At 38.6% G+C, this 15,221-nt stretch overlaps 2 protein-coding genes across 11 annotated transcripts in view; one reads left to right on the top strand and one right to left on the bottom strand.

The window, feature by feature from the left end:
- Positions 1–5,858, top strand: part of C1H3orf20 (chromosome 1 C3orf20 homolog) — a 43,745-nt gene extending 37,887 nt beyond the window's left edge. For 8 of the 9 annotated variants that reach the window (XM_021389472.1, XM_021389409.1, XM_021389363.1 and 5 more), the window contains 2 exons: positions 2,986–3,056; positions 4,231–5,858. In XM_021389472.1, coding sequence (XP_021245147.1) covers positions 2,986–3,056; positions 4,231–4,352 — 193 coding nt within the window. In that variant the 3' untranslated portion in view covers positions 4,353–5,858. The remainder of the gene's footprint in view (positions 1–2,985; positions 3,057–4,230) is intronic. The other variant, XM_021389551.1, reaches the window with a different exon arrangement.
- Positions 10,252–15,221, bottom strand: part of VEZT (vezatin, adherens junctions transmembrane protein) — a 50,385-nt gene continuing 45,415 nt past the window's right edge. For both annotated transcript variants that reach the window (XM_021390021.1, XM_021390100.1), the window contains exons 11-12: positions 14,644–14,851; positions 10,252–11,726 (exon numbers count right to left, since the gene is read on the bottom strand). In XM_021390021.1, the coding sequence (XP_021245696.1) occupies positions 11,134–11,726; positions 14,644–14,851 (801 nt within the window). In that variant the 3' untranslated portion in view covers positions 10,252–11,133. The remainder of the gene's footprint in view (positions 11,727–14,643; positions 14,852–15,221) is intronic.

The raw sequence follows: 15,221 nt of genomic DNA, 5'->3' as shown, positions 1-15,221 counted from the left end.
AACAGGAAGGAAGTTCCAGACGGTTGAAGAAAGAGGCATACTCAAAAAGATACAATCTTAAGTCTTCATAGATATATATACATTCGTGGCAGTATAGGAAACGTACAGTTCTTACATAGAAAATATTGACTATCTAAAGTGGTCATATCAATTCCTGAAGAATATTTGCATATGGTACAATTATGAAGAAAACATAGAGGCAATTTAGCATTCAAAAAATCTCCAAGAAAAGAAAAACACTGTGGGCTCCTCTTGGTAGACAGCTTCTTCTAACAGCAGCAATCGGATCTGTTCAGTATCGCATGTGAAAACAAAGAAAGAAAGAAACCAGGGAACAGCAAAGAATAAGCAAGACCTTTTGTACTACCAAAAAAACCACACATCGATTTAGCATCAATATCAAATACGTAAGAATAGATAGTCCCGCCTCACTAAGCATCCCCTTGCCTTTCAACATGAAACCTCTTCCCTTCTTTTGCAGTCATCTCTGTAAATTCCTTCCTGGGGACATGAATTAGGTGAGGGTGAGTCATAGCAGAGGGAAGAGCGGTCAACAGCTGTTAACCTCAGTTCCAGTACAGGGACGGGTTACAGGAACAGATGTGCAGCATAGCTCCTAACACCAGCAGAACCCATATAGCATTTGTTCTGTTCATAAATTACACAGAATCACAGGGGTTGGAAGGGATCTCAGGAGATCCTTGAGTCCAACCCCCTGCTATGGCAGGTTCCCTACAATAGATCACACAGGTAGGCGTCCAGATGGGTCTTGTATATCTCCATAGAAGGAGACTCCACAACCTCTCTGGGCAGCCTGTTCCAGTCTAAAGTCTAAGCATTATGAGTGAGCCACAATGTTTTGGCTAAGAGGAGCCAGTCTGTTGCCACTATTTTGCCACTTCTGAAGCATACAGAAAAAGTCTGTTTCTTAGGAATCATACAAATAGACAATGAGAAAAAGCATCTCCTGCAGGGCACCTAAGCCCAGTTCCTAGGTTGAAGACCTACCTGCTATTGGTCTTCCATTATTCTCTTCCCAAAGCCCCGTGTACGTAGCCACTTATGTAATGCTAAAAGGGATTTTGGTAATAATTATCACATGGTTGCACAGCATATAGGTCTCTGAAAGATTATGGGAAGGCGCAGCCAAAAGCGTAGGACACCCAGAAAAACATTCTTTCCTCAGTCAGCACTTAGACAGACAAGAGTAACCAGTGCTCATTACTAAAGTGCTTGTACTAACGAGCCAACAAAATGCACTGCAGAAACTAACTATAGCCAAGATCGCTTAAAACAAATTTCGTCTTCAGGATGAAAGTGGAATTACAAAGAAACTTCTGTGTAAGAGATTGAACAACAGCGCTGATACAGCATTTATGTGTTCTTGTAAAAGCATTCCCTCTTCCATTCAATCATTACTAATTGAAGGATAGGTAAACAATATTCATGCCACCTAGATAGCTCTCAGGGATACGAGGTAAGGAGAAAGGGTCACACATGCAATAGTGAAGCAGACTTTTATTACAGATCCTGAAGAAATAATAGAAACAAAAAGTATTTTCAAAATGATTAACATTACAATTGAGAAAATGCTTTCTGAAAGTAAGGAAGGACCTTAGGACCTTCATATCCTTGGGAAAAAGGAAGGATGTAAAATGGGAAAGCAAGAAAAAGAGAAAGATGAGAATTTGAGAGAATATCACAGTCAAGAAACCCCGTCTCAACAGAAGGCCAGAAGCCCGGGAATACAAGTGGGTCGTGCCTTCCTGCTCTACAGGCATCCAACCCAGGACTTTAGTTCGTGGAACCTTAATGTGGACAGCCCCTAGGCTTCACACCTGCTTTAAAGGACTGCTTATCTAAACCTACCTGAGGCCGATCTCAACAGCACTGTGCTTAAAGCAGTGCCAGCAACTGGCAGGCTGGGTGGAGAAGCTACCAGTAGAGCCAAACCAGATGGGTTTTCAGTTCAGTCAAAGGAAAGTGACTGACATCGTACTCAGCTTTAAAGAAAAAAATACTGAAATAGATTTACATACAGCTTGATACAACAGCACAGCAGGAATGTTTCCGTGGCGATGAAATGTAGTTAAAATATAGCTCCTTTTTAAAGAGCTGCTGAAGACTACCAGTCTGGTGAGTATTTCCTGGCTCCACACTCAAGAGGAATTGTAGATCCTTCCCAGCGTCTGAACTTCAGAGTGTATCATGTGTGAATTCCCTCTGTAGCCCTGCCAGAAGTCTCTTGTTGCAGTTTGTTCTTTTAAACATTTCCTCTTATAGTGTAGCTTTCATTTATTAACCAATTAAGAAGCAGCTTATCAAGATTCTTTCTTTTCCTTTGGCTTTCTTGGAAATCTAGGGTGCCCTTAGGCCTTATTTTGGGAAATGCTAAGACTTAGGCAGGAAATGCTGAGGAACGCGTACTTGTTTAGAGGCTTAAGACAGGGCAGATGGGCATACAGGCACTCACAGCAGCTCAGGTACAAGGCCTTGGTAAGAGAAAACTTGGTTAAATAGTTTTTCTAACTAATGGTATAAAAGCAGGGTGCATTTTAAGTAACTCCATGCAGCCTACTTGGTAGAAAATTCTTTTCCACTAGATAAACAAGAATTAAGCTTTTGTCTATCTTCTGAGTAACAAGGAAGTCTGATAACATAAAAAACATCACTTCTTTGCTATACGAGACTTTCAGTGTGATACCTGGCAATACACATGTACAATATGAAGTATGTGTGTGTACGTATGCGTACATAAACCCCTTTAGAAACAATCCATTAAAGCTGCTCAATAAAAATTCAAAACAGTTTGATTTGGAGGAGATTCAGTAACAATTGTGTTCTGAAAACATACGCTCTATGGCAGTGGGAAAGCTTTAAGCACAACTGCTAGATTTCAGAGCTTCTAAAGCTTCCGGACAGGCAGCTGTGGGGCCAAAGCACATTGGCACAGCAGCTGAGAGCACGCTCTCTCCCCTGTTGCAGGAAGAAGCAAGTTTATTCAGAGGAACTCCTACTCAGCCTAAACTGTGCTCCCTTCCTGTTGGAAAGTACAGGTAAAGTTCATGTAATGATGAACATGTTAAAGGATCAGGCTTGCTGGGGGAGACATTACCATCTGATGATCAATGAGTAGTGAGACTCCTTGAAGTGAGTGCTCTGAAGTCAAGAACGGAATAGGAGGGCCAGATTGGAACGCAGGTAAAGCTCCCCAGAAGGAAAGTCAGGACAGACAAGTTACCAGCCCTAAGAATCCTTCTGTTGAGTTCATGACTAGGAATGCGTAGCAGTGCCTCCATGTGGGTTCCTTCCAATCTGCCATTTCATCAGGTTTAGACAATGTGTTTAGACACAAAGGAGGAAAGTGGCCAATTTCCTAAAAAGTTTGTAGCAGAATGCTGGAAAAGAGCAGCAGTCTGCTAAGAGGGAGCAGGGACCACTGGAGGAAAGAAAACATCTAGCAAAAGCTAGAACTTTGAAAGATAGCTGCAGGATCATCTCAGCCCCTAGTCTTTCACCTCAGCACAACTCTTCCCAGATGTGGTCAAGCCAGGAGAGCTCCTCTGGCCCTTGCAAGCCTTGGCCCTATGCTTTGCAGTGTGGTGACTCATGTTGATGCTTCTACAGGGAGTATACAACTTGGTGAATTATAGAATAGTAACCTATGTGGGAAACTGAAAAACAAAACAAAACACCATAGGCTTGCGTGGCCTATGAAGAGAAAAGCTGAGAAAGGAAAATTTGGGATTGCATGCAACATGGATGCTGAAATCGAGCAAGACAGAGACAATAAGCCCCAAATGCTTTGAAGCTCCTTGTTCCTGAACAGGTTTCACTGAGTGCTGTTGCATGATGCATGCAGATCTCTACAACCTTTGCAGACCTCGAGCACGCAGGTGCATGCAGACTGTGAGCATTCACTTAGGAATACTAAAAGCCTTGAGAACAACACCATACCGAGCAGCACAGAAAATGACAGCATGAACTTGTTTAAATTTGACCACCTGTGGCTCTGGATGAAAGATCTTGAGGACAATTCATAGACTTCTGGCTTTTATCCTGTATTACATTTAAAGCCTTTTATTATTATTATTTTTAGAAACACACATCCAACATTATAAACAATCCTAATTTATGGTGCTTCTATTGAGATCAAAAGCATGACTGTTAATAAAGACTACTGAAGAATTATATTAAGTACTAACTTTTTTTTTCTTTTTATTTATATAGGAATGGATGCCTTCTTAATAGCACAAACTAATGGAAAGCATTGGTCACTCTCTATTTGGAAATTTGAGATTATTTTCATTTCTTATCTGTGCAGCTGGACATGGTCAGGAAGCAGTCTTTAAATATTAAGATTTGTGCACGGGTCAAGCCAACTACTGACAGTTATTTTGGGACCTTCTATTAAAATCAGTTATTTCCAAAACACAACCTGGTGTTTTTCAGCAAGCCAGAATTACTTATAAAAGCTCTTCAGTGTATACTGACTTTGCTATACATCATTATCTCTGTCTTGACTGCAGTACTCCCCATTAGGGTGTCCATTTTCTTTTTCAGTTCGCAAGTCAGCTGGGAAAGTCAGCATAGACTTCTAGATCTAGTCACTCCAATGCTGAAGATACAGAAGAATCAAGCTCTGATACAAATACTCACACAAAAGATTTTGTATATTTTAAAATCTGAAACTTTTAAGAAGGACTGTGGGTGTCACAGGGGTCAGGAAGGTGAAAACAGTAAGCAAAAAAGACACAGACGATTTTAATTTCACTGGCAGAATAATAAGCAGTTCGTAGAGGTTCTATGGGGTACGTGTTGGGTAGCCTAGGCCTGAAGAACAAAATAAAGGAATAGTAAAAATGAGTAAGGAAATTAATGAGTGGCATCGTCCTCAATCCACAGAAAATATGAAGTAACATAACGAGTTGAGTTTTTCCCACCTCAGTACAGACACTAATGATGTAATTCGTGGCATACAACATTAATTCAAACTGATTTAAATTTGAGCTACGGCATCCTTCCTCATCGCCAAGGCATGTATTCCCTCCAGCTCCCCTGAGATGCTACCAGTGAATTAGCTGAGGGAGCCAGCCATACTAAAAGTTAAAGCTGTGGTACATTTTCAGCCAGGCTGGGCTCCTGGATATCTGAGTGGTTGCAAAAGCGAGACTAAAGGAGGCTCTGAGATCACAGCCATGGCATGACCATGGCAGCCTGGACCTAGATTGGTTTAAACTGCTACAGAACAGCATCCCTTAAAGCAGATTGTCTGTGAAGCCTTTAAAATTTAAATCTGAGCAGCTATAAAGGTCAAAATATGCTGATTGTGTGAAAGAATTCAAGTTTTGGTCCAGTTCAACCTTTTTAAAATAAGCCACTTTGTAACTGAGAAACAAGCCTTTTTCTTCTACTAAAGTACAGTCACTTCTCCAAAACCCTGTAGTAATTTCATGAAGTGTGAAATGGGCTAACAGAGCGTGTAAGCTGTTGGATCAAATTTTATTCCTACAAACCTGCCAATGACTTAAGAGTTGGCAATGTGACAGGTGAGGCAGACTACCTAAAACAGTTACATACTGAGTATCTGTAGCTCAAGTTGTATCGCTCAATCTGTATACAAAGAAAAAAATCATGGAAGGTGGATTTTACTCTACCTATGGCCATGCCTCATCATCACAGTTCCAGTACCATTACCACTTACCTGGTTACTGCACAAAATTTCCATGTCAAATAAATCAAATTATATATTTTTTTGCCATTTAAAATTCAAGGTGGTGGAATAAAAGCATACAGATGAAAGAATTAAATATAACGAGAATATGAATAAAGCACGCCTCCAAGCATTTTACAAATGAGTCAGAAGCCTTCAGTTTGATCTCTGATATCTACATATTCTCTGCCACATTTTTTGTGTGTTAATGTATTTTGTGATACATGCCTACTCAACGGAGATCAGAATAGCTCTGAAAAATCAAGCTGAAACTTAAACAAGTGTTGTTTGGCATCTTTAGTTTGTGTTAGACCAGGTGGCAGCTGTTGGAAGATCATTTTGATTTAACAACTCCTTGTTTTGTTAGCAAAGAGAAACATTGTCCAACCAAATCCTGCTGACAGTGAATAAATATTTCTCCTCCATCAGACCAAATATTTTCATTTGTCATCATAGTAGCTAGGGGTAAAAGATCTGAAAAGATTTTGTTCCTAGATGGACTCAGAAACTTCAATGGTTCTGTGTTTTATGGGAGGTGATTTTTACTCCATACTCAGCACTGCTGAGGTTACATCTAGAGTACTGTAGCATACTTTGGCCACTATGCAACAAAGCACAGGACAGATTTCTAAGGAAAGCAAACAAATGGTGGAAAACATGACCTCTGTGGATGAGCCAATTAGAAGTGGGCTTGCTCAATTAAAAAACAAACAAACACAATACTGGAAAATCTTCTAGCTAGTAGAAGACCATAAAGAAGATGAGCACATACTGGCATTGGAACTAGTAACAATCAACCAAATGTGAGATTTAACAAATTTGTTTAATTGTTTGGAAGAAAATTCCATCATGAGCTGCTAAGCTGACAGCTACCTCCACTGGCTCAAGAACTCCCTGAGACACAAATAGTTAGGAAGTAGCTCATCACTACATAACTCCCTTTTTCCTGCCCTCTCTCAGCACCTACTATCAGTCCCTGCCACAGATGAGATATGAGAGGGGTCCAATCCTCTGCACTGACCAAGTGCCTTTCTCATACTCTGCTCTTTATTTTCAGATAAGACACTTTGCAAAAAAACCTTCTGTATTACGAAAATAATTCTTAATTCTAAAGAGTAGTTAACCATGGGAACAAGCCACTTGCAGAGCAGCCCTTCACTAAATACTTTAAAAGAAGGCCAGTTTAGTATACTTGAGCCCTTGTTCCTGTTTTAAAAAGAAAAATAAGGTAGACAACAAGATTACAAAGTTCAGTGTGGGCCACCAACTCTACACAGTCCACCACTGATACTTATTTTTTAAACTAGCAGAGAGATTAGTAAGACAATCGCAAATTCTGCTGTTCAGATGCACATAAAATCTCCAGTGCTGTAAACATAAATGTGCTCAGGGCAAAGTCTGAAATGTCATTAAAAACAGCCGCCCTTACAAATCCCACCTTCATTTTATAACAAACTGCAAGACTTGGTGATGTCTAGGAACCCTCTGTCACGAGTAAAACTGCCTCATTAGTGGAACCAGAAGACTTCATGTTTGCAAATCTTGCTTACAATTGACACAAGCACATTCCACTCCATCTGAAAGAGTCTGTATTGTCTATAATTCTCAATATATGCTTCCATTACATCAACGTTACATTTACGTCACAAAGACATACACTAAAAAAAAGAACCATTAATGTGTCCCCATTTAAGCCTTTACCTACCTGTATATTTAGCTGTAAAGATACATAAAAGATGTAGTGGTAGATTGCAATCCAACCCAAGAAGCAAATACCATCTTTGGAATACCTTCCAGGTAGATAGGAAGAAATTATTTAATTCTATGTCATTGCTTGTTTATTTACAACTTCACAAAGCTCCTAACTGGGAATGGAATACACCGTTATTGTTAACTCTGTTCTTCACAAGGAATTTTGGCTGCAATATCCTTTGGCTTGCCTCATTAGTTAGTGTGGATTTCCTGATTAACATATTTCAAAAAGTTACAAAGCTCTAAGAAATAAATGTTCTGTTTTTACAAAAATCCCTACCTACACTCATGAGCCAAGGATCACAGAACAGCACTTAGACCTTGACACGCTCAATATATTAACACAAGTCTTTAGTTCTAATATATGGTTCAGGGTGCTTACACATTATTTTAAATGCAGCAATAAATAAAGATTAAAAAAAAAATCTGTCAGGTTCTTAAAGGAATCTACAGCACGTATACACAGTCCTGTCAGATGACATTATCACGAGGAACTGCGGATCATAGCAAACTATGTGTAGACAGAACCTAGTTATGAAACAAAAGGAAGCTATGTTTTGTATGCTGTAGACTGTTAGCCTAATTGTTATGGAGTATATCTAATAAATTAAAATAAATGACCTGATGGCAGCTACATATAACGCAATCAGAGGGAGAGAAAACAAGTGAGCACAGACGTTCATTTATACAACTTCTAAGACCACGCTAAGACCATACAAATCGATTAATTTTCTTGCAGAAAATATATCTGTTCAAGTAGAATCAGAGTTTGCTCCAAAAGGTCATACTTTCAGCATACTCATCTCTAATGTCAAAGTGTAATTTCACAGTACATCGTCTCTGCCAGTAACGTAAATGTGAACAATCCTGAGCCTTATGCAAGTAACAGAGTATATGCTGATACAGCTGTTTGGAGGTTAATGCTGTAAATTGCATCATTGGAATAAGCAATGTAAAAGTAAACTCTAGAAAGGATGGTTTTTTTGAACCAAGTTGACTAAGTAGGCTGATTAATAACATAGGCACAAAAACTTGTGTTGAACCCATCTGATGGGTGAAAGTTGAACAGCTAATGGTGGGTGGGGTTTCTTACGCCAGTTTCATCACCAAGACCAGCATATTATAAAGCTAGGTCCCAAATGAGCTGGCAAGGTTTGTTTTCCGTTTTTTATTAAGGACTGCAGCAAAGGAATGAAGGACTAGCAACTCTTACAGATGTCAAATCTGAAATCTATTTCTGTAGCAATGCAAAGAACTCATGTAACTACTGATATCATCCAAAACCATGAAGACAGTTATAATCCATATCCTAAATTTGATTATTTTTCTAAGTTGGTATCACAGCCATCTACACTGTGAACTAAGATTTGGATCCTGTGGAAAAAGTTTAAGTGAGAAAAGTATCAGTTTTGGGATACATAGAACCAGATAATAAGATGTTGGTGGGTGACCTTGTGGAAAAGTATTAATGGAACATACAGTTAGGCAGTCAGAACAATCAGCTAGGAACAAAAAACATCTGGGCACTTAGTGAAGGATCAAGGATCTCAAGTCAAGGATGAGGAAGACTTATTTTTCAGAAGCAAGGGCACTGCTTCAACCACCACTTATCCAAAGCAGTTGTTCTAGACTTGATTGCTTACCATAGAGAAAATAAAATAAGTGTTTCATCATCTTATTCTTTTATGGGCCTAGAGAAATTCTACCACTTAGAGGAGGCTTAGCTTCTGGATATACTACGAGAAGCATCTTCCCCAATCCCACTCCCACTTCCAGTCACCCATCCACTCAGCTTCCAGTCGCACATAGTTAGGGGTACAAAATTTAGTGTTACTGAAGTATGTCAAAACATTCTTGTACCCAAATTTGTCTGTGAGGGAGAAGACAGACATTATATTGTGAAAGAATAGCTGAAATAACATACAACCTTCTCTATAAATTGATATTCAACTATATAGGAACTGTGGGAAAAAAATATGTATGTACTTGCAGCATTCACACAAAATTACTAACAGTCAGAGAGTGAGGTTGAAAGAAAGCACATTGCCTGACATATGGTCAAGAGTCCCATCCTGACCTGCTGACCTTCAGTAGATTCCCCTTCTTCTCAAGACAGCACCCTAGGAAAGATACTGCTCTGAACCACTTGCATCTTCACACCCTCTATTCTAAAAAATCACCAAGCCTGAAGAGGCAACAAATAAGTAACTGCTGAAGCATTCTGTGACTGCAAGTTTATCCAGGTCCACACTAAGAGGCTGTTCTCTCACTATCAGAGACCTGAGTCCTTCGCTTCATTTTGCGTCTGAGAGCAAAAGGAAGAGAAGGCAGGAAAACCATTAACCAGCTCCTTGGTGATGTGACCATTGTCATATCAGTTTGCTGCTCTTCCTAACACCACTGCAGAGAAAAAAACAACATACATAACCACAAATAGAATCACCAAGGTTGGAAAAGACCTCCAATACCATCCCGTCCAACCATCCACCTACCATCAGTATTTCCCCACTAAACCACATCCCTTAGCACAACATCTAAACGTTTCTTGAACATCTTCAGGGACCGTGACGCTTAGATGTCAGCTAAGTTGGAAGACAGACCTTAGAAAACAGACAATTCTAGTTCTCCCATGGATCTTAATCACACAGATTATAGTTGTGATCTAAGGGAAAATGAAAGAACATTAGGGAAAAGCAAATACATTATTTAAACCAAATACTGTGTAAGGTGTCAGATAATTCTGCTCTAAGAAAATTACTTCTGGACAAACAAAAATGTACAAGCAATTGTATCAAATCAAACATTATATTAAGGCTCAATTTATAAAAGGTTAACAAAGGATTAATAGCTGTTTTATTAAATAGCTATTTAATTCTCACCTATTATCAATCCAACAAATAGCTTCTACATGTCTACAGTAGCTTATACTGATAAGCTCAAAACCCTCCCTAACACATACTACACATTTCTCTAACATGAATTACAACATTTACGAATCATTTATTAACCTTTCATAAAATTCTATATAAACCTTAACACGAAATATGACCAACTTCATATATTTCAGTCCCATGCCCCAGGACACATAAAATTCAAGACCTTTCAAGTTTTTACTTAAGACTCTACATTTTAGCCAGGAGCGTCACTAGCCACAGATTCACCAATGTCTACAGTGGCTTAGCCAACTCACTGTGGACATGAGAAGTGGTGAAGGAAGATCACGGGGAACAGTTCAGGTTTTCCAGAAGAAATGACCTGTTATTTTATTGGAACTAACATTTGATACCAAGATAACAAAATCAGAAGGCAGACAACAGTCTGTTGTAATTCAATACACTGTTTTTCATTCTTTTTAGAAAAACAACAACAGCACTTCATGATATAAATAAATAAACCAGAAAACACTAAGGTAAACTCGAAAACTCATCACTAAGATCTTAAAAAGGCAACAGCCAACTGCTTAGTGGTTGCAGCTTGAAGTTGTCTTACCTGCAAGTTTTCAATATACTTAGAAGTCCCATTTAGTGTCTCAGACTTAGGGAACGAGACGTATTACATTTAGGTCTCCCAATTTTTTATTTCCATTCAGTATTTTCAACTTCAAACCCCCACGTTAGTTATTTTTTTTCCCTACCAAATTGTCTGTTGTTGGTTTTAAAAAGTTCAGATCAGACTTGTACTTTTCCTGCACTTTCAGAGCCACTACCTTTGTTCTCAAAATCTTCCATCAGGTCTTCATGTTCTTGCCCTTTTTCTTCCTCCTTCTCCTCCTCTTCATCCTCATCATCATCTCCAAAAGTCTGTTCCTGCATTGTAGTAAAAGAGAAAGACCTAGCAGCAGCTTGTGCAGCCAGACCAGACGTGAAGTTAAAATCTGTTGATATGTGGAGCTGAGCCAGCCTATGCTTTATCTTTGAATGCAATGCATCCACAGAGGGAGGCTGTGAAACTTCTACTCTATCTGTATCATTTGACTTGGGATCCTCATCTTCCCCCTCATACTGGTAACACATTATTTCTTCAGCCTCCGTAGAAATACGTTCTTCAGTAGTACTGTCTTTGTTTCTCTCCATCTCAGGATCTTCATACAAATATTCTGTCCTGGTTTTATCAGCAGCATTCACTTCTGAATTAGAGTCGCTTTCTTCAGGTTTATCACAACTTTGGCTGCAGTCCTGCTTTTCTGTATCTGAATTCGTGTGTGATTCCAAATTATTTACGAACTTCAGTGACTCTACAGGAGACAAGGGTTTCACTGCAGCTTAAAAAGGGGAAAAAATGAATTGATAACTGAAAGCAAGCTGCTATGTATAAATAATATTTGTGTCTGAAAAGATGCAAGATTGGAAGTGCCAAAATGGATTAAAAAACAAACAAAACGAAATGGTGACAATGACAACCAACAGCAACAACAATGAAAAAAAGCCACAAATCAAAGAAAACCTAAAACAAATTGGTGTTTTCCAACCACAGAGCTGAAATGAAATGTGAAAACTGCTTGTTAGAACTAAGCCTTAAAATTTTTGATATAACAAGAAGGCACAAAACTGATTTCTAACAATGGCATCAAACGTGGATGATGCATTCCGTGACCAAGTTAAAAACAGGTAAAACTTCTGCAGTGGATACAGATTCGAACTGTCTTCATTTTAAACAACGGTTCACCTAATCCAATAAAGACAGCTGGTACAGAAAAAAGTCCTTATACGCAATATCTGATCTCACATCACAACATACAAACACAACACATATTCATACAGCCAGGTAAGATGTCCTCACAAATAAAGTGTGGTTTAATTTAGCCTCTCTTGAAGTTAGTAGCAGCAGCGAGTCCCATTGCCAGCAACGGGATGCTTGCCAGGAAGTCTCTCCTCCCAGTGTTAAGGGTTAGTATAACTTGGTACAATCACTTCTTGAAGAACAGATGTCTTTCTTTTTAAGAAAACGATAAATGTCCATTTCCAAGTAACAGATTCCCTAAACTGCAGTAGCTCCATTAGAGTAGCAGCACGAACATAAATGAGCGGCAACAGCAGATTCCCAAGTAGCATTTCCCTTTCTAATTCCATTCTGACTTTACCCCTGTAAGCAGAGATGAAAATAACTCTGGGAAATAAGGAAACTTTTTCACGGGAAACAAATGTATGGTATTAGAATTTTTCCATTGCATTCTATTGCAGTCATATTTATTTTAGCTAGTTGAAGGTAGGTGTATCACTACAGTTGTCACATCGATAATTATTTTCACTAGTGCACAAAGACTACAGATTAGAATTTGGGCTGTATTGTTTGTTTTAAAAATTCTTATACCAAAGGAGCACTGCACCAGACTCATTTCAATTACTGAGTAGCTGACTTCATGATGTGTTCTTCCAGCGTATCAATGTGCTGGGAGCTGACCTCTTTCATGTAGAAACCAGCCCCTCCCATCGGTGAACAAAAACCCTTAATAAATGGCTTGCTAGGTGCCTCAATTAAAGCCTCAGCATCTCCAGCATCTCCCAGGGTCTTTTTTCTTTTTTTTTTTTGCAAATTAGTTTCAGAGCCAAAAGGAGACAATATTAATTATTTTCACAAACCACCCTCATATTTTCAATTTTTGTACTGTTTAGAAGCAATCTGTGATAAGTCCTAAGCAGCTGAATGAAATCACACTTTCCTCACTCCCCATCATAGACTTTCTAATCCTAAAAAAATGTAACATCTATATGTGAAAAGGAAAGGAACTAGCATGAGCCACAAAGGCTTTCAACGGAATGGTTACTCAAGATTACAGGAGTTAGCTGACTCCTACAGCCGTTATAGCTGTTCAGCTAAGCCAGTCCATTAATTTCTAGAAAGCTATAAGCACAAATGACCTGAAGAGATACTAATGTGGATAGGTATCAGCTGCTAACTCAGATAAGGAACTTTCCTATGCAAGCTCTCCTGACAAAGAAGTCTTTCTGAAACAGTCACTATATCCATGAAGACTTGAACTGAGAGTAGGATTTATCCTTTCTGCTTCCTCTGGGAAGCTGTGTGGTATCCCATCTAACATCAGAAGGATAATGCAGAAATCCTACTCTTGAGTAGACTCTGATGCAATTTGATGTCTTCGTTTTTTAACTCACCTAGAAGAGAAGAGCAGCCAATGCCAATGGCCAAGAGATTGCTTTTAACACAGTTACAGTTAGGTGGACATAACAAAGAAAGCTGTGAAGCTCAGGTATTTTTGTGGGTTTGATGTCAGAAGAAACAGTCTTATAAATAGGTATGGTCTGTTACTGTGTGTTCCCACTAAATTACTGAGAGATAGCTGTTTTTTTCTGGCAAAAGCTGCAGAGGCAGAATCCTTGGATATGCTGCCAAACTTGAGGGTTGTTTTTCTTAAGCTAGAATATGACAATTTTCAGAAGGCTCCTCCTAACCTGTCCTGAAGAGGAAGGAATGAAAATGGGAAAAAGAATGGAAAGAAGAAAATACAAATCACTCCCTATATTAAAGATAATACATCAAACAGCTCAAGCAGCACAAGCAGTCAAGCTGTATTCAGACTTGGTGGAACTGGGACTGTCTTGCTGAGGCAAAGTAAATTTTCATATTCTTGCTTTCAGGTTTAAGTGGCTAGAGCTACCCATCAGTCCCCAGAATTAGTAAAGGCTAGTTTGAAAGAACTCCTCCTTCTTAGTTTTTTTTTGTACTTTTGTTTTTTGCAAAACATATTTAGTATGCTTCCTCTCTCACGGAAACAAAAGCCTGTCTTAGTCTTTTATGAATCTTTAATTATTTCAGAGTCTAACTCTTCACTTTAATCTCTCCATTTTTGTTTGTAGGGGATAAATTCTGATGGTTTCTTTAAATTCTGAAAAATATTTATGAACCCCGATTAAAATTCACATTTGCAAGAAAGCAATGAGAAAATCAGTGTATTTTGCGAGGTTTATAGCCTGACAGTTCTCTTTATGCTGTGCTTCATATTTTGTGTATTTAATATTTTAGCTCAATATTTTTGTTTGGAGCCAAATGATTGCTACAAAAATTTAAAGAGATGGAATAAGAAAAATGAAGTCAAGCAGCTCTACCAAAGACACTGCTATCGCTGAGGACTGTTTAAATTCTGTAACAGTCAGAACTTGATGGTAAACAGACGTCTACTCTTTCTGAGAAAGGGATTAATTTTCAAAAGCAACACTTACCATGGTCACTGAAAAGGAGCTGTTTCCATTTCTGTCTTTCTGCTTCTGAAGCTTTAAATCCCAGTACAGATTTCAATTCTTGTAACACTCTCTTAGATTCCTCTCTCTCCCGTTTTTGTCTCTCTCTCTCTTCCTGGGAAAAGCAGTCAAAAGCTTCCCTATTATATTCATTGTCCATATCAGAATAATCAACATATGCTTCCAATTCCTGAAGAAAGAAAAAAAATATTTTTCATTTTCACTTTCAGCATAGACCCTGTTCTAGAAGCTAATGCATGATCAAGTGATCTCAACACAAGTCAACCATGGTAGAAGGATGGAGCTTTGTCTGAGCAGAGCCAGTGGATCTGACATCCTTAAGTCCACTCAATTTAAAGTTAACATTACTGTAGTCACCTAAGATTTACTTTCATATACAACTATGACCAAGTGATATAATTTGAAAAACGGACTCAATTTTTTCACAAACACTGGAAATGAGCAATGTTAATCCTTTATTTTTATTTTTTTTAAATTTACACCAGAAGCAATTCTTTCACAGTCAGACATCCTGCTAGTTTACATTATGTAGTCGATCT

This window comes from Numida meleagris, chromosome 1, assembly GCF_002078875.1.
Source record: "Numida meleagris isolate 19003 breed g44 Domestic line chromosome 1, NumMel1.0, whole genome shotgun sequence".
Taxonomy (NCBI): Eukaryota; Metazoa; Chordata; class Aves; order Galliformes; family Numididae; genus Numida; species Numida meleagris.
The sequence above is the reverse complement of the archived record's forward strand: the minus strand, read 5'-3'. Positions and strand labels throughout refer to the sequence as shown.